The sequence below is a fragment of the Diceros bicornis genome, chromosome 22 (assembly GCF_020826845.1).
Source record: "Diceros bicornis minor isolate mBicDic1 chromosome 22, mDicBic1.mat.cur, whole genome shotgun sequence".
Lineage (NCBI taxonomy): Eukaryota > Metazoa > Chordata > Mammalia > Perissodactyla > Rhinocerotidae > Diceros > Diceros bicornis.
In genome coordinates this window covers 11,776,093-11,802,502 of record NC_080761.1, presented here as the reverse complement: position 1 = coordinate 11,802,502, position 26,410 = coordinate 11,776,093, and the positions used below count along the sequence as shown (strand labels likewise).

At 40.6% G+C, this 26,410-nt stretch overlaps 1 protein-coding gene across 3 annotated transcripts in view; it reads right to left on the bottom strand.

The window, feature by feature from the left end:
- Positions 1–26,410, bottom strand: part of RASEF (RAS and EF-hand domain containing) — a 70,482-nt gene that overhangs the window by 13,053 nt on the left and 31,019 nt on the right. For 2 of the 3 annotated variants that reach the window (XM_058565588.1, XM_058565586.1), the window contains exons 2-13: positions 25,287–25,433; positions 21,922–22,012; positions 16,623–16,718; positions 13,589–13,666; positions 11,385–11,500; positions 9,234–9,302; positions 7,499–7,583; positions 6,462–6,550; positions 3,063–3,297; positions 2,628–2,765; positions 2,363–2,510; positions 970–1,051 (exon numbers count right to left, since the gene is read on the bottom strand). In XM_058565588.1, the coding sequence (XP_058421571.1) occupies positions 970–1,051; positions 2,363–2,510; positions 2,628–2,765; positions 3,063–3,297; positions 6,462–6,550; positions 7,499–7,583; positions 9,234–9,302; positions 11,385–11,500; positions 13,589–13,666; positions 16,623–16,718; positions 21,922–22,012; positions 25,287–25,433 (1,374 nt within the window). The remainder of the gene's footprint in view (positions 1–969; positions 1,052–2,362; positions 2,511–2,627; positions 2,766–3,062; positions 3,298–6,461; positions 6,551–7,498; positions 7,584–9,233; positions 9,303–11,384; positions 11,501–13,588; positions 13,667–16,622; positions 16,719–21,921; positions 22,013–25,286; positions 25,434–26,410) is intronic. The other variant, XM_058565587.1, reaches the window with a different exon arrangement.

Below are 26,410 nucleotides of genomic sequence, written 5' to 3'. Positions count from 1 at the left end.
AAACCCCAAAGCACAACCAGGACAAGGCTGAGAGAATAATTTCTAAAAACTTTAGCCTCAGCAACAAGCTACCAGAACGCATGTGTGGGACACAGAGAAAGATGGAAGGAGATGCACGTTAGAGAAAAATTATGTTTTGGGCGGTGGGTGGGGAGTATTACAGGTGGGTGGAAGAAGAACTAACACCGTGAAACACCACAACGTGCCAGAGGCTTTACATACACCCGGCTGTGGGGGCTTCACTGGGGGAAGAGCAGACCTCAACATAAATGTCCTAACTCTAAACCAAGTGCTGTATTTTATAGTATCTTCAATAGGGCCATGTCAATCACAGGTATTTATTAACTGTTGAAACTCCCAGTCTGCTAGAGAATATAAGCTCCCTGTGGGCAGGTATTTGTGTCTGTCCACTGTTGAATCTTAGCACCCGGACTGCTGTCTGGTACAGAGGTGGGCTGGCGCCCCATGCTTATTTGTTGAACAACTGGGAAGATTCTGTTCCCAAAGAGTTAGATAACCTATGCTTAAACGCTTCTGGTCATTGGCAATGAAAGCAAGATAAGATACTGTCCCCAGATGCGAGTCTGCTATTCAGTTTGTGCCTCTGCCCTTGAACCCAGGGGGGCTGATGGGTCCTCTTCTCCATCTTTTATTGCGCCCCAGCTAAGGCGCTCCTCACACTGCCACTGCACTGGGGAGTGTGGCCTCAACTGAATTCTCTTGTTAGGAAACAAGTTTTTCCCAAGTGAACACCAGTTCAAAGGAAGCTTAAAGATCTTCTTCTAGCACAACTGATAAATAAGTGAAGGATGTGGCAAAAAGCAAGCATTCTTGAAATTCTAATATACTATCTAATTATATCTAGTAAATTGTAATTATGTAATTATGAGTATAAAAAACACCAAGCGTCCTCCAGGGCCTGTCTGTGCAAACCTAAACAGTGCCCAAAGCATCACAAAGAGCACTTGCCTCTCCTGACCAGCCGTATCCCAGAGCTGCAGAACCGTTCGCTCTCCGTCTACAATGAGAGCTTTCATTTGAAAATCGACTCCTGAAAAGGAACATACAAGATCGCAGAGAACACGATGTGAGTAATGCCATTGGTTTTCATTTTCAAGTCCTCTTAGATGACACAAAAGCTAACAAGCCAAAGCTCAGCAAGGCAGAGAGGAATGAGCACGGCCTTCATGGAGAATGACCTGCACAGACTAATTTGAGTCAGACAACACACGTGCACCCAGATGCACCATCTGCAGGTCAGCTGACTTGGGGAAGGACTTCATCTACGCACAAAAGGAAAATCTATGTTCTATTTGCTCTTGTACTTAGATGAACTCAATTGTATCTGTGCGTGTGTGTGTGCATGCACATAAATGACGTAAATGTGTGTATGTGTACATGCGTGTATATGGGTATGTACATGTATATATGCCATGCTCTGCAGCAACTGAACCACATACTGTAGTCTTTCTTTGAATCAAACTGAAGTGAACTTTCAGCTTGGTTATCTTGAAAGATATAACAGAACCATAAATTTACAAAGACATCCATTGTGAAGAGGGTAATCAATCCGTTCTAACATTTCTGGTTATCAAAATAAGAACTCTTTAGAAGAAGAAGAAAAATAAATGATCATTTGCATATCTTCAACTCCTTTTACTGATTATTATGCAAATTTGGGAAATCAGGACACTACTTCTTTCCTTGTTCTGAGAGGTATTACTCATGTGTTTGTTGTGAAGGGGGCAGGGAGCACACATCTGCCTTTGATTTTGACCATAATGACAAAGTGGCCGTCAATAATGTCACTTTATCAACACCAAATGACACCTGATCAGAAAGGCTTTCCCTGGCCACCCTGCATAAACTGCTCCTCTCCCCAAACCCCAAACCTCATATTTTTTTATTTGTTCTTTCATCCATTTCCCTCCTTTGTGATGTAAGTTCCTTGTGGCTGGGACTTAGTCGGCTTTGTTCATTGCGTATCCTTAGCGCCTACAACAGTCTCTGGCTCACAGAAGGACTCAGGAACTGTCTGCTGAATAAATGAATCTGTCATCTCAGGCTCTAAACTTGGTTTGGTTGATCTCACCGTCTAAGTAAGAAGATACCTCTGTACTTTGTCAGTCTTCCTTTCCCAAAGTTGGGCCTTAGCCAAAACAGACGAAGACTATTCTATAGACAAGGGGACACACACACACACACACACACACACACACACACACACACACACACACACCTATATATACGTATGTATACAGAGAGAGAGAAGGAGAGAGATCTGTGTAAATAATCCCTAAAGAAAATAAAATCAAGCTAAAGAAAGTCATTTTCCCATTATCAACTGAAAAAGGAACCATACCCAGGGTGGCACTTGTATTTCCTCGAAATTCATTCTTGCAAAGTCTCATGAGGAAACTAGACTTCCCCACTGCCGCGTCCCCAGCAAGCACAATCTTGTAAGCCTTCTGTGAACTGGAAGATTTATAGTTATCATCCACCATGTCTGTCTAGGGGAAAAAAGTCACAGTGGGTGACAAAGGTAGTGCCAATTTTCTTCCTAATAAGTTACATGGCACAAAAAATTAACAGTGATCCTAAATAAAAGTGTCTCGGAAACTACCTACCTGCATTGAAAGTGCTGGGATGGGCTTTCTTGAAGAACTAACAGTGCTGCCCTCACTAACAGACCCCTGGGGCTTCCAGTCTAAGACAGAAGCCACATCTTCTGAACCATACGTCTCTTCATCCCTTATATCAGGAACCTGGTTTTTAAAAACAGTCAGCCATTAAAAAACAAACTCTCTCATTACACATACACATGATAGATTAGACAAATATGCAGCTGAATCTACCTACAGTCAATGCTGTTATGGAATAGAGTGGCCTCAAATTGCAATTGAGGAGAATTTCTCCCTAACTTGGTGGGGGAAAAAACATTCTACTGACTAGACTTCATATTTATAACCTTTAAAACATTCCCATGACAGACAGAAGTTAGACAGGATGATAAGTTTCTGTCAAAGCTAAGGCCTAGGAGAGCAGCGAGTTCGAGGGCTTACATCTGTGTCTGAAGCATCACCCCCGAAGCTCTCCTGTGTGCCGTGCGACCTCTGAAAGCCTCTCTGGTGCTTGTCCTCTACCTCCGAATCATACTCGTTGGAGTCTCTCAGGGTAGACAAGCCACTGTCAAAGCAGCTCTCGGGCAGGCTGTCCACCTCACAGTTCATCCTCTGCATAGGATCACAGAGGGCCAACGAGTCACAGTCCTCGTCCACGTAGGAAGAGCGGGATAACCTGGTGACAAAGGAGAAAACCACTCTACCTGAGGGCTTGAGGTGCTCAAGACTATACAGGCAATATTTGGACAGCAATAGAATCGAGAAGGCCAACATTCTCACTGTTGCCAAAAGCCACAATGTAGTCCATGATTAAGCATCAGGGGAAATCAGATGTTCAAAGCAGTATCAGTTCATTCTATGCAACAGTCAATTAAGATAAAGATACTCAAAACATTTAATAAATGAAGCTATTTTTTTTAAATCACCTTCTTCATTTCCTGACACAAAAAGAAGTAGAGAGCCCAGGATATAAATGCAATCTCAAGTTGTGTTAAGAAAAATGTATGTAGAACATGTGAACTTTTTTTACTCTAATGTGGTCAGACCATATTCTAAACAGTTTGTCCATTTCTGGATAACATCTTTACTTAAAAGGGATGCCGAGATCCCGGATAGGAAAGGCATGATAACGTGAGGATAACAGGAAAGGAATGATAATGTGAGACTCAAAACCCTCAGATGTGAGAAATGGTTTAACGTACTCAGCTTGAGGCTCAATGGTTTCTCTCTTCAAATCCTCAAAGAGCTGAAGAAGAAGAATACATTCTCTCAGGTTGCACAAGACAAAATAAGGGTGACTGGTAAAACTTTTCTGGGGGTGGTCTTTCTAATCAACATGGTGAAAACGACAGGCAATTAGAAATGTGTGGTACTGGAATGGTTTGACATATGAGACGAGTTTTCTGCCACTAAGTGTTGACACATAGTCTGGAAAGACTCCTATGGGAGAGATTTCATAGCAAGGTGCCTCAGATAAAGGCTAGAACTCTTCACTTCTATGGATCTTTCCATTTGTGAAACTCAAACATTTTCTAAGTGAGGGAGCAAACAGGAGAACCAAAAGAAACCACATATTTTTCCTATTCACCTTTGCTTTTCCATTTGATTTTCATAAGAATCTAAGTTTACACTGAAATAAAAACAAGGGCTACAACTTATTTAGTTCCCAGTACACACTGGGCACCATCCTGGCCACTTGGCACACATGATCTCATCCGAAAGGGAGAATGGGTGGGGCACATAGGTCTCCAGACATGAGAAATAATAAGAGATGGATATGCTTAGAAAAGACAGGGTGATCAATACAAATATAAGCCATATAAATCTGAGAAGTCAAAAATATTTTGGTGCCATTAGCAAATGTTTAAAATTAACTAAAAAGGTAATTTAACCACTAAACTCTCTCCAAGTATGTTGCTCAATTATAAAGTCTTGATCCTGGGCCAGGAATTTCATACCATATGTCAATCTATCTACCTAGCTGTGCTTGTGTGTACATTTTTTTGTTTGTTTCATCATTTATGAAATTCTCCTTCAGAAAGTGATTTTAGGTCAATCTGCAAGGAACCTAAGGAAACCATTCTTATTAGAATATACTACAAACTACTTCAGCTCCACATCATTACTGGACAGAACTTTATTATTTTTAACCTATTTGTATTTTTGATAAGGAATGAAGGAGAAGCAAAATCCTGAATTGAGAAATCACCTCCATGAATATCTAGACTCCAAATTAAAAATGTAGGTACAGATCAGACTTTCTCGAACTCAACTTATACACATACCCTTTTATAAGTAAACTATTTTTATCTGCCCGAAGAATATTTCATTACAATTTATATATAAAAATAGAAAACAAGTTATATTTTGTTAGAGTTCTTAGAAAAACTGCAAAACCAAATCAGATACAGAAGTTAAAATCTAATAAGGCCACAGAAGTCATAAAATTACATGTCCAACACGCTTTTAAGTTTTTATATTAGCATCGAGAAGAAAATAAAAGGTTAACTTCTTATATCAAACTAATGACCTCCTAAAAAGGAACATCGGTTCCAGACCACGGTGGCCCTCTAGTCACCATTCAAGGCCACGAGCACATGGGTCCTACGGTCCCGTCACTCTGAGCCACTGGGACGTGATGACTTTGTCCCTTAGAACCTACTGCTGAGGAGCTCGTAGTCCAGGACTTATAAGCCTTATTCATGGCGCCCCCTCTTTTCAAAAATAAATCATGGTGACATTTCTGAAATAATTTTCAGTTGTGTATCTTTCCCCCATTTGCTTAGAACTGATCTTAAATATCAGCCCAGAAAAATGGCATCACACCCACACATTTTTAAAAAGTACTATCTATTTCTCAATAACAGAGCAGCCAGCTGCCTATGAATCAATAAGCCATTAAAATTTTTTATTTCACAAATCAGTGAACAACAAAAACATCTGATACCTGGATAGAATTTTCTTAGAAGTGATCACTAATAAGCCTGGGTTACCAGACCTTCCTGAGAGGAAACCTGACCAGTTTGCCGTCACCAGGATATTCAGTACATTATTCTTTAGAAAAACTTCCCCAATGAGAAGGGAACGAACATGAACTGGAAAGTTGCATCAGAAACAGAGAGCTGGAAATCTAGTTTATGCACTCACTTCTACTTTCAACCTTTGACATGTTCTATAATTACCTGGTTAAGTAACAACACTGGTCACATGTATATGTACACACATGCACACACACATGTAATCTTTAAGTTTTTATTGATGGACCTCAAGTTACAGCAGGGCCAATATTTCACTTCATTTGATTAAAAATAGAGCTAAATTCTCACTTCTGGTAAGCCTCTCTGACTCCTTCAATACAGTAGCTCACAAACATCTACTAGCCATATTTCTATTTGTTTTGGAAGTTTCCTTTGCCTTGAACATAGCTTACATATTATGCTGAGCTATGAAACATTTACAGATCCTGTCAAGAGTCTCAACATCATATACCACACATATCACAACATCACAGACTGGGGTCCACTGCTTTCCCTGAAACACCTCTTACTGAGTCCACTTCTAAGAAACACGACAGGAGTGGGGATGAGGTAAGGGTGAGTTCACACAGAACCAAATCACAACAACACCTTCAGGAAATCACTCTGCCCTCTCTGAAACATTTTTACTTTTAATTTTTACACGTTTCCTGCTTCAGAAATTTAAAATTTAAAATAAGATAGTAGAAAATAGAAATTAGTACCCAAAATATATTCTATTATTTTAATTCACCTTGAAGGAAATTTACTTTCCTTTTAACTTTGATCCAGAATTCAAACAAAAAGTAAGTAGGTGTGAACATACCTGTCATAGCCCAGAGGTTGAGGAGAATCACCGTTAAATTTGAGACTGCTTCTACAAAGTGTATTTCCTGGTGATACATTATTTATGCGCTGTAATACATAAATAATCTTTTGTTATTCCATGTAAATATTATATATACATTTTTTTTAAACTGTAGCACACTATTTAACGTCTGAGATCATTGAAGTTTGGGATGCTACATGAGCAAATGTGAGCATGAAAATCAAGAGAAAAATTGCAACAAGATAACTGCCCAGAATACCCTCCCCTCATCATATTTTAAGTCCAAACCCTACTGCATAAGCCATAAAGGAACAATAAAGGAGCACCCCGGTTCCCCAGATTTGCCAGGACCCTGCAATACCAACTACTTTGGATTTGTCTCTTCTCAAACCATAATTTGGCTTAGTGACTCACTCGTCCACACCAAAGCTTCGGTACTGGACCCCACACTTGAAGCTGATGCCCCAAATTGGGAGGAGAGGTTTTATGCATGTGCACTCTGGAGAAGGTCCTCAAAATTCCAAACAAGGCATAGCTTTTCTACATTTCTTTAGAAGGGTTTAAAACCCAAGGGCTCCTCTCTGATAATCTCTATCACAAAGGATACTCAATGTGTCTAAACACACTCCTCAGCCAGAAGCACCCTCTCCCTACTCTCCACTGGTCAATATTTTATTTGTGCCTCCGTGTGATTTCCCACTTTTTCTTATATTATTGCTATCCGTGCACATCTTAACTCCCTACTACCTTACAAACTCTCCCAGGACACAGGTAAATCTGTCACATCTTTCTCTGGTTTCTTAGAACAACTAACAAAAGAGCTAATAAACATCGAGGCATTTATTTCTACAGAGAAGTAACTTATTTTTTAATTTGGAAAATTGTTGCTTCCTTTATATCATATGGAAGAGCTTATTATTATTATTATTATTATAAGGATCTACAGCAAATTCTCCTCTAAGAAAACACAAGATTTTCATCACAACACTCTCCCACAAGAGAGAACAGAACGTGTTAGGAAATTGGTCACATACCAAGGACCTGTTGAACTTGCTGTAACTGTTTTCGAGAGCGCTCCTCAGGCCGTCGTTACTGTCATGCAGTTTCCTGTTGGCTTTTCTACAGAGTAAATAAACAAAACAAATAAACAGGTAAGGAAAGTATGAGTGGGGGTAAACGTCACCACCTCCTTTTCAGACTGTGATGTTCAGAACACGGAATTACCACCTCCTGCAACTTTCTACCACTTCCCTTCAAACCTAGTAAACTGAGATCATAATTCATTACTAGAACTACAACTTAATTGAAGGATCACCTCTCTTTAAAGGTCTCAAGGCATTTGAGGAAGGAACTAGCTATGCTGTGAAACCCACTTCTCCTAGGGAGAAGTTGTTTGAATAGGTTTCCTGCAGGTCTCTGCTCCCTAAATACCTGACCACGGCCAGCCCCACGTGCTATGCTCTCGCCCCCTCACGCGTCCCAGCCAGGCGTGGATGTGATGTGTTATATCACGCTTCTTTCTCCCGGCTACCCCTGCATCCTACTCATGGCCCGGTGCTGTCACACCAGGCACTATCGTGTACCAGTTAAAGGGTCCAATGTTGACTCTGGGTTCAAAACCTAACTCAGGCATGTACTTTCCATATGGCCTACGGAAGTCACTTAACCTGTGGGAGTCTCAGCAACCTCTCCCATAAATTAGGATAATAAAGAGCCTCTGCCTCAGAGAGTGGCTGATCCTTCCCTACTTAAGGTCTACTCATCCTTCAGATCTCAGCTCAATCATTGCTTCCACCAGGAAGACTTCCTGGACCTTCTGGTCTGACAAAACTCTCTACTATATGCTATTGGGGGACATGTGCCTTCCCTTTGTCCCACCTCTCTCTCTCTTGGCATTTTGTGTTTATTTCTGTAATTATTGATCAGTTTCTGCCTTCTTCCCCTAGACTAGCCCCAAGAGGAGAAAGACTTTTTCCTCCTACTTTCCACTCTATCCTCAGCTCCCGGCATACTTGACTCATAAAAGGTGCTGAATGAAAATCTGCTGAATGAATAAATGAACGAAGGAAAAGGATTACTGTAATCTGTCAACTCTATAATTGTTACAGGTGAGACTTAATAAGCATCCAAAAATGGTGACAAAAAATTGTCAAGCCTGACCTTACTTCATTTGGGGGAACTGAAGCCAGAAAAAATACTGCATGGGCAGAAAAGAGAGAAAGGGCGGGGCAGGGGCAGGTTTCGTGGGGAAGGCCCTCAGAGGCTGGAATTACCGCAACTCAGTTGTGAAACTGACAGAGCAGGTATAATAGTTCCAATACAGTTCAAAAAAAACACCCTAAGAAAAATATACTTCTAACCCTCACAATAAATTGCAAAAGAATGATCATGTACGCCTGGTACAATGACATGTACAACCATGGGGTGGGACGCCTGACAAGCTCTGTGTGCTGAGCTGCAGAGGAAGACACTGAACTCAGAGCCGTGAGTCTTTACAGAGTTACAATAAAGACACGCTGGACATAGGACCTGACTTGCGAGGACTTTTAGAGAATTATATTCTAGTCCCTGGATCTGAATAGTTTATTTAGGACTAGAAGCGTCAGAAAGCTAAGTGTATATGCTGAACGCACCATGGTGAGAAGAAACACGTGTGGACCCGTGACCCCGTCTTTAGAATATGGCACCTCGTGTTATACGTGGCAAGTGTTTTATTAACAAAGAACAAGTAGAATGTAAATGTAATGAGCATTTTACATGAGAACTTACTGGAGTATTTCAATTTGCCTCTCAAGACTATTTCGATCTTCTGTGTACTCTCGGATTATTTCCAGATCCCTGTAAAATTACATTTTATGTTTGAATGAGAATTAGGTGTTCAGCCCCCCTTACCTATACCTACTGTCCCAGACCTCTGTTCACCTTGGTCAAAGATGCGTGTCCTTGAGCAGAGTTTTCTACCTCACCATGCTCCTGCTCGGTTCCTCTGTGCCGTCAGCAGCCTCCCCTCGTCCTGCCACTCCACAAGCAAACCTACCCCCTCCACTTCCTTGTGCAAGGTTCTGCTCCACCTCACCCCCTCAACCCCCACCAGCTCTTCCATCCCCACCCCACTGACCTGGCTCTGTACTGGGAATGACCCTGACCTTCTGCCAAGCCCCCTCCCCCCAGGCACTCACAGTACCAGTCCCTTCAATCCAATTCACTCTCACCTCTGACCCTTCTCCGCTCATTCCAAGCCTTATACTATCCCAACGCCAGCTATTTTCTCCTTTCCTGTGGTTTTCTCGTCTTCTTGCCCCTCCTCTCCTCACCCTAAAACACAGAGGAATCCACAGACCAGGCTCTCTCGGTTCACTACAAATTCACACTCACTGATTCCTCTGTTGCTTTATTACGAAGCCCTGGCCCGCTCCTCAGGATGTCCACTCAAAGCAGTAGCCACTCACCTCCAGCCCCTACTCGACCCCAGCCCCATTTCTAAGCACACAAACCCCATCACTAGCTTCCAAAAACTCTAAGGCTATCAAGTTTGTCTAAGAACCTGTCCATTCGCCCTCTTGATGATAAAGCTAAAAGCTTCCCAATTGTCTACAAAAATTTAAGTCTCTTAGCCAAAAATTCTGGGCCCTTACATCATAGCCTTACACTAGCTTTTAAACTGTTAAACTTTAAAATTTTTTTTTTAACTTTTGCCTTTTAATTCAAAATATCTTTTTCTGTCTGTGATCTGACCACTGTTCCCCAAACCAGTCTTATCCTTTCCTATGTTCTTGCCCCTTCCTCAGTTTCTGCCGCACATGGAACATTTCTGAGACTCTCTTTCCTGTCTATGAAATGGGGATAATGAATGGGGATCTCACAGGATATCCTGTGGGGTGAATGACTTCATGTTAGTGAAGTACTAAGGACATTGCCTGGCAGACGGCAGTGCTACCTGCCTTACCTGCTGATGCTACCTCTGCTCCCCCGACTGAAACAACCCATCCTTCCTCCCAAGCCCACCTCTAGTGTCTCCTCTTTAGTAACATTCTTCACCTCTTCTGAACTAAAGGAACACTTCATCTGCAGTCACATGGCAATGAACCCAACCCGTGACACTGCTGGTGGTATTGTTTCTGACACTGTTTAGTTCTTATGCTGTTTAACTCCATACCTTTTAGATTTTTATTTTCCAAACTAAATTTGAAGTTCTCAAGAGCAGAAACCACATCTTTTCTCTTTTATATACTCCACACTCTTAACTCCTTATCTAGCTCAGGGCCCTGCATACAGAAGTACTTAATAAATGTCTCATTGCTTTCCATTACAGGACCTTAATTCTGATTGAAGTTTGGAAACAAAAAAAAGACAAGATATTTTTCCCAAGTGTACATGCACTAGGGGATATATACATACACAAATGCAGATGTATGCATTTGATATTTACATGTTCCTATACAAATATCCATGTTTATATCCCTCATATATGAGTACATGCCTCTCTGCGTGTGTTAGGTCTTATGTTACTAATACCATACTGCAAAACTAAAGCAAAGTAAACTGACTTACCTAAGATGTCTACTGTTCCCTTTTCTTATGGTGTATGACCAAGATTCCTACCTTCAAAGCACTTTAATTTGCACTCTTGACACTTTCGGTTTGTTCTTCTGCTACCAGTTAATTCAAACATTTATTAAGCCCTGCACTGTCCTACACAGCCAATAATTAAGCTAATTAATCTGTTTGTTTAATAAAATCAAAAACACAAAAATCACTAGGAAATCTGATATTGAAAGTAAAATCTTTAGAAAGCAAAGAACATTTTAGCAAAGTTAATAACTAACCCTTTATTATTATACAGCTGAGCCTGATTGACATGGAAGGTCATCTAAGAAAACATTCCACTCAAACTAAAAAACAAAATGTGAAGTTTCATACCTTTCAGAATTCAGACTCTGATCAGCATAATCACTTTTCAAAGCATCTAATTCACTCTGAAGAAAAGCTATGCTTGTCTGTGCTTCTAAAAGATCTTTCTTAACTTTCTGATTTTCCTAGAGAAAAAGAACAGCGCGGGTCGTTAGATTCAGAGTTTCTTCCACCTGGGAGAAATGAAGTAAAGTGTAGTGTAACCTTCCCACACATCACCCACAGCCCTCCACAAGTCTTCATATCTTGGTTCAAAGAACTAAATATCAATTCAAAGTAATTTGAAATTATTGTAATGTATGAAAATGTCAAAAATCTAAATCCTCAAAGTTGTTCTTTTTTTACTATTTGACATCTGGTGCCAAATTATAATAGTCAAGAGTTTATCATGCTGTACCTTTAAAATGTTATTGTCAGATTAACTGAGACCAAACATTTAAACATGTTTTACTTAATGAGAGCTACAAAACTACTGATAGACATTCTGTGAAATTAACAGTGCCTACTGCCAGGTAGACCAGCTACTTTTTTACAATAAATCCTATCATATAACATTTTGAAGTTTTGCACTTAAAAATAAACCAGCGTGGTTAGCAAATTTCTATACTTTTCTGTAAAAAAAGAATTCATTGGAGGCTTCGGTTCAAGATGATGGACTGAACACATGAATTTGTCTTCTTTCCCTTTTGAGGTCCCATTAACATGAAATGTCAAAGGAAAGAAATCAATAAAAGTTGAAAGAATGAAGGAGGGGCCCATCAGCAGTCAAGTGATTTAAACACATTTCTGGAAAACAGAAACTGGATGACAACGTGCTCAAAAAGGGAAGAGAGAAGGAGAAAAGCAGGTCCAGAACATGCATGTGGAAGGTTCTGCTGTAGAATAAAGGAGGAGGCAATTGGCCAGGCACAACCCTGGAGAGTGAGAATGAGAAGTGGGGCTGAAAATAGAGATTAAATTTGCATATTAAAGCACCCCGCCCCCCAAACACTCGCGCCCATACCCTCTCTTGCCCTAGCAAAGAATAGCAGACAGAGTTTATTCCAAAGGCACTGAGACAGGGCTTGTCTCTTTAAAAAGAACGACTTCTAGAGAGAAAACTAAAGCTTCCCTCTGAATATCCATGCCCCACTCTTTCTGGTCCCACAGCCTGACAGCCAGCTTCATACCAAGCTCCTAGGAAGACACTCTTTCAGGGGAGAGGCCTTGAAGTAAACAGATCTATTGACCCGCTGCACAGGACTCCTACACCAGCTACCTAAAATGATCAGAAACTCCCAGATAAGATATGGGTAGCAAGTTTAAAAAACAAGCAGTCCAGTAAGAACTGAAACTTCATGGGCTCCAAAATTAATATTTTCAAGGAGAAAAAAAACAAAGTTCATTGAGAAGAATAAATAGGAAGCTGCAAGGTATCGGTGATATTGTGGAGATGGCAGAGTTTCTTTTTACAACAAGAAACCAAAAACTCAACCAGAAAATCCAAGAAAACGAGCAACTCTATAAGAAAGTCATGATCCACATACAAAACCAATTAAGATATGGTAAAATCTGGAACTAGTGGTACATAAAGGAGATTCATTTGACCATGAAGCTTGGAGCCTTCTCTTTTGAGTGGCACAGGGATAATGACTGGAGAGAAAGAAATGCAATTCTAGTTCATTCTAGCTCACTGCTTGGCTCTGCAGTGAGAATATTTGGTGTCATAATAAAGGAAATGTCAGTTACTGGCTTTCAACTTTTAGAACCAACCTGGAAACAAAATAAAGAAAATGACAAGAATGTAACAGATGTAAATGTTATCCATTTTGGCAATAGAAAAACTAAAGATATGGTTGGCAGAAGACGGAAAAGGGACAGAAAGAGGAAAGTCGGAGGAGGGACAGGGCAATAATACCTCATTTACAAAGCCAGGGATGCAGACCAGAGCTGATGTCATAAGAATGCAGGGTTAACTGCATTAGCAGCCATGCCGATATTGCTCTGAATAAAAAATAAATAAAAGAATTCACAACAGATGAGGTATCATTGAGGGGAAAAGCCTGCATAAATAACACCTTTGGTCAAAGGTATTTCCAAGACTTTCTCTAACTATAGTATTAATTTCTCTGTAAGCTTCTATTCCTGGAACACTGAAAGAATAGCATGATTATACGTAGGAAACAGTAGTCTAACAGGAAATATATTTCTGTAAGTGAAGAGGTAATTCTCACCATCGATAAATCATAAATTTGTTTTTTTAACGCAGCCACATCTTCTTTTTGACTTAGGTGTTTGGATTGTTCTTCCAGCTGAAAAAGAGCAAATAAAAGTTGTGCGTTTATAAACCCACTTTGAATTGATTCTAGGAATATCCTTGAATATGGATACGGAAATTCTAGAAGTCTTCAATTATCAACATTATATAACTTTAAAAATCATTAAACGACATATAATCTATAAGGATTTGAAAATGTGCTTTGAATAATTTAAACATTTTTGAAAAGGGGGTCTTACTGTTTAATGAATTTTCTTTGCAACAATGAAAAAGCCATTTCCGGAAACCACTGAACCCTTAAGCAATCCAATCCTCACCATTTCAGTTATGTTGCGTATGAGTCTGGACCTTCATATTCACCTAGAACTTGACCCGCACTTACCACTTTCTCTCCTGTATTGTAATTACTTATGAATGTCTCACCTCTCCTACCAGAGTCAAAGATTTTTAAGAGAAGAGTTAGGGTCAGATGCACCTATGTTTTCTTCAGGGTGTTTTCAAAAAATGCTTATTAAATAACTGAAATCAACAAAATTTCAGTATGATATGAAGCTAGAGACATATGCACACAAAACTATATAAATACACAGAAGAGCTTTGCTTGGTGGTTGACTCATTGGTATTTCCAGACTAAATTGGCTCAGGGGCACCCATAGCATGGACAACAAAAAATGTCTTTCCAATAAATAGCTTACATCCCCTGGGAATGGTGGGGATTTGTGGGTTTCCATTAATTGAATATTTATGCATTGATCAAAACATATCCTATATTTCATCAAGTCTAGTCTAAGTCAAAATACAAGTACTTTGACACTTGACTTTCTTCATCTTGCCAGATGGCATCAACTGAAAGTTTTCACACAACTATGTCCTGACTGCCTCGTGGCTGACTGTAACTCAGAAGAGCCATTGATTTCAAGATGCATGCCAATTTCAGAGAAGAACAACTATGGGAAAAAAATCAGTTTCTCAGAATCAATAGCATAAGGTTAATGGCAACTATAATAAATTTGTAAACTTTTCCATAGTTCTTTTCAGTCTTTAATGTACTCTCACATAAATCATGTCTTATTCTCTTACAGAACAACCCTATCAAGCAGGCAGAAATCTGGAATAAATAAGAAAGCACCAACCATGGAGTAAGACAACTCTATCACTTATCAGCTGTGTGACTTTGAACAAGTTATTTAACCTCTCTGGAACTCAGTGCCCTCATCTGTAAAAGTAGGATATTTATATTATCGTCAGAGAAAGTTTGAGAATTAGATTTTAAAAAATATAAAAAAGAGCTTACTAAACTATAAAGTCAATAAAATACCAGTTATTATGGTTAGGCAGGACAATTAATTATTAACCCCATTTTACAGATGAGAAACTAAAGATCAAAGAGATGAAGCCGATTGTCCCAGGTGTTATAGGCAGAGATTGGCACAGTCTCAATAAAGACTCAGGTCTCATCATGCCTAACTCTCACTGTTCAGTCCTGTTGGTCTTCATCATATGCTGTATCAGGACAAGAAACTCTGTGTCCTTTCTTGCATATTTTCTCTTAGTCTAAAGATTTGGGAAGACATGGAAATAAGTGAGGACACTGACTAGGAGAATCTGACTCTGGCATAAACAAGGGACTGGTCTATTCAGATTCTGTAATACACGCATCATATGTATGGTTTAACGACCTTTGGAAATTAGACAAAAGGTTGACACTGATAATAATTTTCCAAGAAGGCTATTGGGGAAAATTCTTAATAATTCCAGAGGCTAAAATTGCAACAGCCTACAAAATACAGTTAATTGTCACTTAATCTCACTGAATATAAACACTGAAGGGAGCATTAAAGGTTATCATATGAACAAACCAGAGAAACAAAGTGACATGCCCAAATTCATAATGCCACTTTCCAGGATTTTTTTTTTTTTTTTTTTTTTTTTGGTGAGGAAGATTCGCTCTGAGCTAACATCTGTTGCCAATCCTCCTCTACTTTGTATGTGGGTCACCGCCACAACATGGTTTGACGAGTGGTGCAGGTCCATGCCAGAGATCTGAACCTGTGAACCCAGGCCGCTGAAGCGGAGTGCTCTGGATTTAACCACTACGCCAGGGGGCCAGCCCCAATAATTGTTTTTTAAGTATTCTTTTTCATTTTAACCAAGATCTCTCCATTAGCGTGGAGACAATCCACATGCAAGACGTGGATCCAGTACTGTGCTGGAGAAAACCTGCACTGGCAGGTGAGAGCCTATTTTAAGCATCTCTTCCCAAACTCTGCATTTAGTGATGTCAACTTGGTGGCTTGAAATCGGTCATGGTGGGAGTATTTACACCACAGAAACTGGCACATGCTATAAATCCCTCCCTCTCCCTCCTCCTGCCACCAGAGCCAGTTGTTAAACATCGACCAGCACACCACTGAGTGAAATGGACCCTACTCATCAGAAACCAAATACAGCAAAGGCCAAAACCCAATCACACCTGTGCTCACACTTCAACACGTCCTCCCCCACCTCTTGATGATCAGGGGTCCCCTAATCTGGAACTTTCTATATAGAAGAGGAATACTCATTTCATTCAATGAATATTCACTGAATACCTACCACACACCTTGCAGTAAGCTGGGGGTAGGGATATAGGGCACACACGATCAGGAAAGACGGTCACCCTACTGTCATGAGAAGACAGTCCACTGGACACGTGGGAATCGAGGGCACTTGGCTGGTGAAGACTGAGGAAAGAAACCTGGAGTTTGATGGACAACTGTTCAAGGGATCAGATACATTTATTAGGTCTACGCAAAAGACAGGTTTCCCCTGGAAACAGAAAAGGAAATCAGGCGCCCTTAAAAAAAAAGTCCTTCTAAGTATTCCAATTTGACTCTGAAATCTGATTCCACCTACTGCTCCAGCATGATTCTGAATATTTTAGTCGCTAATAGCCTAGACACACTGACATCCTGAGGCTATTCCTAAAAGTCTGGCTGCCACAAACCTACCTTTTTGAGTTTCTTTATCGTGACCTGTAGATCTCCTACTTCTGTTTCATACTGACGTCTGAGGTCACTGAGGGCTTCCTCAGCTTTGCGTTTTTCCTAAAAGAAAAAAACCATTTTGTTGATTTAAATAGGTTCTTCAAAAACCCATAGGTGAGAAATGTTTTGTGTCAAATTAAGGCTGAAACCAAGTCTCCTCCACAGGGAGAAGGATGGTGGAAGTGAACCCGATGACTTTAGATGCACAGCACTTCTGGAACTGAAACCTACAAGAGTGAACGAACTGCGGATCCACAACCTCCATCCACACGTCACCTGGAGGGACACCTCTAAGACTATTACTCACATGTGACAGAGGCCTCAGCACATCACATAACTAGTTTAATTAATTACTGCTGTCATTAATTAAAAGATATGGCACAGCCAAGGGCCCCAGCGCGTCCTTGAATCCTGTCACGTCATCAGGACTCGGGAAGGCCTGGTGGGTTTACTGTTTCTTCCAAGAGCTTGTGCCTTATCTAAATTCAAATCATATCACCTGCAAATTTCTATGCCAACTGCCTCCCCATAGGCTGGTACTTCTCAAAGGTGTCCTCCCTGGAGCAGAGAAGGGCAAAAGGGCCCCCCAGGAGGTCAGAGGCTGAAGCTCCCATGAGCCCGAACATCTTCAAGTTTCCTTTTTCTCTTAACAAATTAGGAAATTTTATATCCTATGTTCAGTATTCAAATAAAGTTTTCTGTTCATAACTGGTGAAACTGAGTGTACGAGTATCTGCTGACAGCCTGCTATATATCAAGCATGGCTCTAGGCACAGGGGAACAGAGCAGGAGCAGTGCAGACAAACAGATGCTCTCGTGCATCCTAGTGGTGGGCACAGAAAACAGAGGTGATTGCAGGAAGTGACACTAAGAAGACAAAACAGGGAGATGTGACAGGAAGCGAGTTAGACAGGGGTAGGCAGTTCCTCTCTGAAGAGGTGGCATGACCCACATCTGAACACCTGCCTGCATTACAGTCTTCCTGCCCACTGACTGACCGCCCAGCGGGGACAACTGACTTAACTCCTTGGTGCCTCCATTTCCTTAATGGAGTATTGTGAGGATTACATTAAATTATCTAAGTAAATTAAATAATCCACATAAATTAGATACTCCATGTAAATTAAATAATCTATGCTTAGAGAAAATGCTTAGGAGGAGAGCAGCATTTCACTCATGGTAACCTTTTTACAAGCGAGTATCTTGACTTCCTCCAGCTTTACAGGTGAGGAGGCATCGAGTGCTGCCCCCTTCACAGGTGGATAAAGACAGTGAGGCCTCACATGAGGTGTTAGTGTGGGCAGCCCTCCTGGCATCAAAACGGACTGGGATGCCATTCAGCAACTCGCTTCACTAAATCCATGGCCACAACCCCAAACATAACAACTTTTCTGATTTAAAAATATTTTATTCTGAGCTCAATAAAGGAAATTATCACTATCTAGCTTATTCCATTCCCAACCTGCAACAGGTAGACGCCAGGAGATCAGACAGGAGGTCATCACAGCAATGTGGGTGAGAAAGGGTGGTTCAGACCAACTCATCACTAACTTCCCGAACACTGAGATGGAGAGAACACTTCCCAACTCCTTCTCTGAGACCAGCACTAGCCTGACACAAAACCCAAAGACATTAAAAGAAAACTACAAGCCAGTATCATTAATGAGCATGGACTCAAAAATGATAAACAAAATTTAACAAGTGAATTCAACAATACATAAAAAGAATAATATGTCATTACCAAGTCAGGTTTATCCCAAGAGTGCAAGTTTGTTTTGACACTCAAAACTCAATCAATGTATTTCAACATATTAATATTCTAAAAAAGAAAAAAAAACACATGATCATTTCAATAGACAGAAAAAGCCTTTGACAAAATCCAACATCCATTTCTTATGAAAACAACAAGTCTCAACAAACGAGGAACAGAGGAACATGCTCAATTTAATAAAGGGCGTCCACGAACAACATGCCACTAACACCACACTTCATGTAGACAAGGATGCCTGCTCTCATTCTCATGCCTGCTTTCCTTCTTCTAATCGTACAATAAAGAAAGAAAAATAAATAAAATTATCATCAGATCAGAAAGAGAAGTAAAACTGTCTTTATTCATAGATCCACAACCATCTACATAGAAAATCTGATGGAATCTACCAAAAAAGCTTCTGAGTGCAAACAATGTAAACAATGCTACAAGGTAAAAGACCAATATACAAAAACCACATGTTTCTATATATTCACAACGAACAATGAGAAAGTGAAATTTTTAATAACACTGTTTGGAGTAGCATTAAAATATCAAATACTTAGGAATAAATCTGAGAAAAGATATATAAGATCTATATATTGAATTATATAAAATATTGCTAAGAGAAATTAAAGAAGACCTAAATAAATGGAGAATACATCACATTTGTGGATCGGAGTATTCAACATTATTAAGATGCCAATTCTCCCCAAAGTGATCTACAGATGCAAAGAAGTCCAGTCAAACTTCCAGCAAGTGTGTGTGTGTGTGTGTGTGTGCACGCAATTTTTTGTTTTTTTTTTAGAAATTGACAAGCTGATTTTATGGAACTTAAAGGACCTAAAATAGCCAAGACAACTTTGAAGAAGAATAAAGTTGAAGAACTAATACTAGTTGCTTTCAAGACTTACTATAAAGCAACAGTCACCAAGACAATGTAATACTGGCATAAAGACAGACAAATCAATCAATTGACCAGAATGGAGAGCCTAGAAATAAACCTACACAAATACAGTAAGCTGATTTTGGACAGAGTGCAAAGGCAATTCAGTGGAGAACAGGTAAGTCTTTTCAACAAACAGTGTTAGAACAATTGGATATCACATGCAAAAAAATATGAACTCTGATCCCTACCTTGCAAAATCGATCCTAGTAAAATGGATCCTAAATGTAAAACCTAAAACAGTAAAACTTAGAGAAGAAAACAAAGGAGAAAATCTTTGTGACCTTGAGTTAAGCAAAGATTTCTTAAATACCAAAAGCATGATTTATGAAAGAAAAAACTGACAAATTGGACTTCATTAAAATAAATTTCTACACTTCAAAAGACATTGTTAGGAGAATGAAAAGACAAGTCACAGTCTGAGAGAAAATATTTATAGATCAGAACATATAAAGAACTCTCGACACTCAACAATAAGAAAACAGACAACCTAATTTTAAAAATGAGCAAAAGAGTTTAATAGAGACTTCACCAAAGAAGATATACAACGGTTACCTGACAGGGAGGGGCAAAGAAGAAGGGCATAACAAAAGGGAGTGAGGAAACTTATACTCATTCCCTTGATTGTGGTGATGGCTTCATGGTATACACATACATCCAGTCTTACCACATTCTACACTTTAGATATGTGCATTTTCTTGCATGCCAATTATACCTCAACAAAGCTGTTACAATATATTACAAAAACCTAACTGATACAATGGAATATACCCTATATGTGTCACAGGACTCAAGTCAGGAAGAGGTGAATATGGCTAGAGGACTAGGGAAGGGCATCAAGGAGAAAGGGAGACCTTCTCTGAGCTTTGATGAACTTAGGAAAGTGGAAAGGAGTGGGGCAACAGTTATTAAGGCAAAGAAGACAGCTGGGGAGAAAGCAGAGCAGTGAGCCAGGCCAGAGCTGCAAGGTGAAGAACTACGGGGAGCCGAGGTGAGCCACGCTTACCCAGGGAAGTTAGGGAAAATCTTCAATTAGCCTGGATGCGTGGTTCCAGAGAGACAGTGTTTAGAAGGGTGTGAGCTGGAGACAAGGATGGACTGGCAAACAGGGGTCATCCCAGTGCCAAAGCTGCTCACTCGGCAGTGGTGTGCTGAGGTCTCAGAGACCACATCTGCGCAGCGACTGACTAGCCACGGATGCCCTCGCTGTGGAATACAGAAATGATGCTGTGGATGCCACACATTGGCCGCCCTTGTACTGGAGGCAAGATGGTATCATTAACAAAACATGAAGGTGTAAGGTCTTCATTACCAGTAACAAATTTGGGAAGTACTTAGCTGGAAGAAACAATGAGATTTGACGACAGCATAATACACGTGCTTGGTAAGTGTTTGATGAATGAAGGAGTGCACAGATTAAATGGATGGAGAGAAAAAAAGGCATAAAAAGTACGACTTTACTGTTTCTAGACTACAAAAAATAAAGTGCGAGCAGAAGAATGGGAAAGCCATTGCATTAAGACTAGACCATGGACTCGGAACCATTCACTCTGTGGAATGTGACATCCAAACAGTTATTCAACTTATTAAGAGATAAGACAACAAAGAGACCCAAAGCCACATATGTGGTAAAACCGTTTAAGGTGAAGAATCTGAAAAGACACCAAGTACACAGAGCAACAGAAAAGAGCAGGACGGCACAGCCACGGTGCACCACCTGTGCCTCAGGCCCTGCACCAGGCACTCCATGCAGATCATCCGTTAAAGCAGGTACGTGGCGTTATCCCATTCAAAGGCTTAGAGGGGAGGTTGCTTTCCCACTACTGCCACCCAACCCAGACAAGGGCAGAGCCAGGAGGCAAACTAAGGGCTATGGGATGCCTACACCCAGGCTCTTCTCGCTCCACCGTGCCGCCTCTCAAAGTCAACAGGGCAAACGAATAGAAAAAAAATGGAATGTTCATCCTAACATGAGCTACTCAAAAAGTATGTCTATTTTCTGTTTTCACTAAACATTAATCACCCAAAAATATTTTATAAGGAAAAAGATAATTATTTCTTCTACGGAAATCACTGAAGGTAGCATCCAACTTTCAACTCTGAGAGTTCCTATAATGATGAATAAAAGTATATTCTACTATAAAACCAACATTTGCAGAGAGAATTTCAATTCCACTGTAATCTAGATTTCAGGTTGGCATCGAGACAGCGGTATGTAAAAGTCGAGCCACTCTCCTCTCCCTCAGGCCTCAGCTCTCATGTCACCTCCACAGAGAGGCCCCTGACCTTCCAACCTGAAGCAGCTCCTCGCCCAGTCACTGTCCATCACACACACTGTTTCTTTATGGCACTTGTCACTATTTGAAATTATCTGCTTTATTTATTTGATTACTTGTTTATCATCTCTCTCCCCTAACCCTACGCCTCAAAAACCACCACCACTAAACATGCCTTAGTTGACAGTCCTTTCGGGAGCCTGGCCTTGCTGCACCCAGAGGACGGCCAGTGCCCAGTCCATAAATGGTGCTCCATAAGGATTCGTCGCGACAGGGCCAATCCCACAAACTCACATCTTTCCGCGTCTTGTGTTCTGCAGCCTGAATCCTCTGATCCATTTCCTCTTCCATCTCACTCAACTGAATGGCTGCCTTGTCCTGGGCTCTGAAATTCAAGAGGACACACACCTTTTCATTATACTCTTGGACTTGTAACAGGAAGAGAAAACTTCGACCTCATTTATTTCAAGCCCTCTATTTTACAGATGAGGAGAAACACACCATTTAAAATAATATTCCCCGTTCCTTCCACATAATAAAATGAGATTGGCAATTTGACCATTCGGGTGTAAAAGGACATTAAGACAAGATATTAAATAAATGGAGTAGATTAGGTAAAATTGTATTAAACTAGATTGTGGCCAAGAGAAGATAAAGATACCAAATTGTTGAGAGGCTCTCAATAAATTCTGAAAATCCTTTTTGCTGCCATGACTGAGCTACAACCTTAAACAAAAAAAAAAAGGAATTCTATGGCAAAGAGATGGTTAGACGTAATTTTGAAACTGTATTATACGAAACACACAATGTTATATGCTACGGTTAGAAGGAAAAAAAATAAGGCATGTCAACAATTATTTATAACCAGTTCCCAAAAGTTCTAGAATGTAGACCTGGTTAACCCTTAGAAAAATTCTCTTTCTTTTACTAATATAATCAATAAATCACATCTATGGAGGCAGAGCACATTGATTTGCCAGAAAGTTAAAAATAGGAAAATTGCGTTGAGAAGAGTTCCAGGATCATTTTATTTAGTGATTGTCTAGTATGGAGCTATCTGTCACTTCACAGGGGATGAGGCTTCTGATTAAACCCTAAAAAAACCTTATTTTCTGTTCTCTCTCAGCTATACGTCTAATTATCTGAATTTTCACATGCATATGTCTTGCCTCCTCAACTAGATTATAAGTGACCTGAAAGCAGACACTATGAAATTTAGAGTCAATTCACTTAACCAATGACATGCTGTTAACAAGTAGAGAACAAGACCTAAATACAAGACCTCCTGTTTTCCACTTTGATGGGCTTCCGCTACACCATCCTACCTGCTATCAACTTATTTGCTCCCTCGAAACACAACTGCTCTGGCATCAGTTTAATTTCTACATAGTGCGCCAAACAAACATTGAGGGGTGGGGGGAAGACCCCAAAGTAAAATTTTGAGTGATCTACTACAATTTTCTGCTCTTGTTTACTTTGTCTTCACCTTATGGCCTGCCCAAGGTTATGTTAAACCAAGTTTGGAAAGTCAGCTAATTCTACTTTGTTTGTAAATACTTGCTGTTTAAAGTCTAGGAATTATGTATCTCCAGAGCAACTTTGTTTTGATTTTTTTTTTTTTTTGGTCAACACTGGAATTGTAATTAGCTTAGCCACATATCCCTTCTCCCTTTGTTATGACCACTTTTTCCAGCCATTCCTTCGAGACACCCAGTCCCAAACACTTGGGCTTCTGGGACTGCTCCTGAGTGTGTTCCTCCTGCCTTTCTCACTTCTGAGCAACTTTGGATTTTTTTGGTAAATCAGGGTAGTCTATAACAACACTGTGTTTGCCCCAGCAATTCCTAATTGCTAGGAAAATGTCTGGTGCATTGGGAATGTCCACTGTGACCTAGTCCAGGGCTCCTACCAGGACACTGGGAACCCAATCTTCAGTTCCAAGTGAAGAGCACAAAGCACAGAGACCCAATCAAAAATAGAGGTGAAGACGGATGGTCCTTACCTAAGAAAGTACGGGAATGTTCATAGTAGTCACTTAAATGATGCAGCCAGGTCTCTGATGGCCCAGGCTCAGGACACAGCCTGACTTTGGATCCCACCCAGAGAGCACAGACGGGACGAGAAGAGAAGCACTAACGGCTCAACATAATGTGACGCACTCACTCCACAGTGGGAGAGCAGCCCCACTGGTCACAAGAACATAAAGAACACCATTCTTTTTTTCCCTTCTGGGATTGCATGGTACTATCCTTAGAGGTCACGTATGGGTGTGTGTATGTGTCCCTCACATCTTTGTGTGGGTCTGTGTATGTGTACGTGTGTGTGTACATGGGAGTCTGTTTTAACAGATATTTACTGGACACTCTGAAGACTCAATATGCACATCTGCTAGTCACCCCTCAGGGGAAGCCAGCTCTGGGGCTCTGATCCATACTCCACAATGCTCTACAGAATTTGGAGTTCTGAGGGCCACTCTATTATCCTATTGAAAGCCCCTACCAGTCAAACTTGAGGGAAAAGATCGCAGTCAGGAACTGAAAATGTCCATAAAAAACCCCTCGTGAAGAGTTCAACTCTTGCATTACTCTAGGACTATTAAAAAAAAAAAAGTCCTATTTAGCATCACTATTTTAAAACATTTTCGCCTCTACGTTTATTTCCCTTCAGTTACTCCAAAGGGTCAACTAGATAGTTTCATCAATACTGAAGGAAAGAACAAAGAGACAGAGGAGCAGCCCTTGCCTGCCCCCAGGCAGACAGGGGGCATCCTACAAAGGGGCCGTTTACGAGTTATAGGTAGAGACCAGCGGGGTGTGCAGCATGCTCAGAGCTGCTGGTGGAGCATGTGGCAGCGAGAAGCATCCATGGGGCAGAACACCCAGGAATTGTGACAAACTGCCCTCTTTCCCAATATATGCCAAAGGACTGTGATCCGCCCAGGGAGTAAAGAGGCTGGTACTTGGATTGCAACACATAATTCTTCTTTGGTACTGGGCTGCTGTTAAAACCAGTAAATATCCCATGTAAGCCTGCTCTGGCTTGTCACAAACTGTCTGTGTGACAGGAAGGGCTAAACAGCTGTTAGGCTTTCAGTTCCGGCTGGGTGAGGCAGCCCAGAGAGAAGGAAAGCAGCACCACCAAGCACCCGCCACATGGTGGGCCCAGGACAAGGGGCTTCACCCATGACGTCATCTATTAAGTCTCAACACCCTGAGGATGTAAATGTTTACAGCCTCACTTTGCAGATGCAGAAGTTGAGTCTCTGGGAGATTAAGTAACCTGCCCAAAGTCACACGCCTGTCAGTGACAAGGCCAGGTTTCAAATGGAGCCCTGTCTGCCTCTCTGGATGAAAAGTCTCCCTTATGTTTCAAGTGGCTACATAGAAGATAACAAATCTCTTTGAACTGTTCTGTATGGAAGCATTGGCCTTGAAGAGTTTATATGATAGGATCACAGTGACCTGCTGATGGATTGCTGGCTGACCCTATGAAGTACTGCCTGACTCAACTTAACCTCATGCTGGCTTAATTTAGAAAGCTCCAGACTCCTGAGGATCAGGAAGTCCTCCCATATTATAATGTGACAATGCAGTTCAGTCCATGTGCACCGGGGTCAGAGAGCCAGTTAAAGGATCCCACGAAAGGAAGGACTTCAATACCTCTTCACTGCAATGGCCAGGTTTTCCATTTCTGTGCTTTGAAGTCTGATCTCACGAATGAAGTTCTTTATAACATGTTCGTATGGCTGAATCAGTCTGGGCTCCACAAGGTTGATGTTTTGATACAAGGTACTAACTTGCTCTTTCCTGCCAAAAAGAATAATAATAATTAAATTAAATTAAATCAAGTAAAAAAACAAAAAGGCAAATTTTCAGAATACTTTTAGGAAAGAGACCCATAAGTAAAGAACCAAGGAAGAAAAAAGTAGCAATAATAGAATGGCCAGAATGGAGGGAAGACAGCAGTCAGAGAGATCCTATTGCATTATTCTCCATATTATTTTTTTTACAATAGAATAGCAACTTTATCTTTTTTTCAGCTTTATTGGGGTGTGACTGATAAAAATCGTATATATTTAGGTTGTACAATGTGATTTTTATAAGGTGTAAATGTGATGATTTAATATTAGAAGATGTTGGCCCAGGAGGGCAGTGGAAACGCATAAGGAGGGATTCATAGGGAAAGATTTTTTCTTTGTCACTGCTGTGTTTCTTTCTTTCTTTTTTTGGGGGGGCGGGGGGAGGAAGATCAGCCCTGAGCTAACATCCATGCCAATCCTCCTCTTTTTGCTGAGGAAGACTGGCCCTGGGCTAACATCTGTGCCTATCTTCCTCCACTTTATATGGGATGCTGCCACAGCATGGCCTGACAAGTGGTGCGTTGGTGTGCACCCAGGATCCGAACCCGGGCCACCAGCAGCAGAGCGTGCGCACTTAACTGCTATGCCACGGGGCCGGCCCCTCTTTTTTTGCTTTTCTAGAAAGGTAAATAGATTTACAGAAAAAAAGTTAACTAACATTAAACCAATTACTTAATTCTATATTCCATCATTCCCTAATAAGGATGTTATTTCAGCCTTTATGATCATAAGAGTACATACCTCCTATTTTACAGTCAAAAATTACTTCATATAAATTTATATCTTTGCAAGTATTTATATGTGACAATCCTCAGACTTGTTATTTAATGATTTTTATTAAAAGACAAATATTTCAGAGTCATCTCAAAAGAAAAACTGATAAGACTGGTAGCTGGCTAATGGTGCCCTTGACTCAAGTTCAGG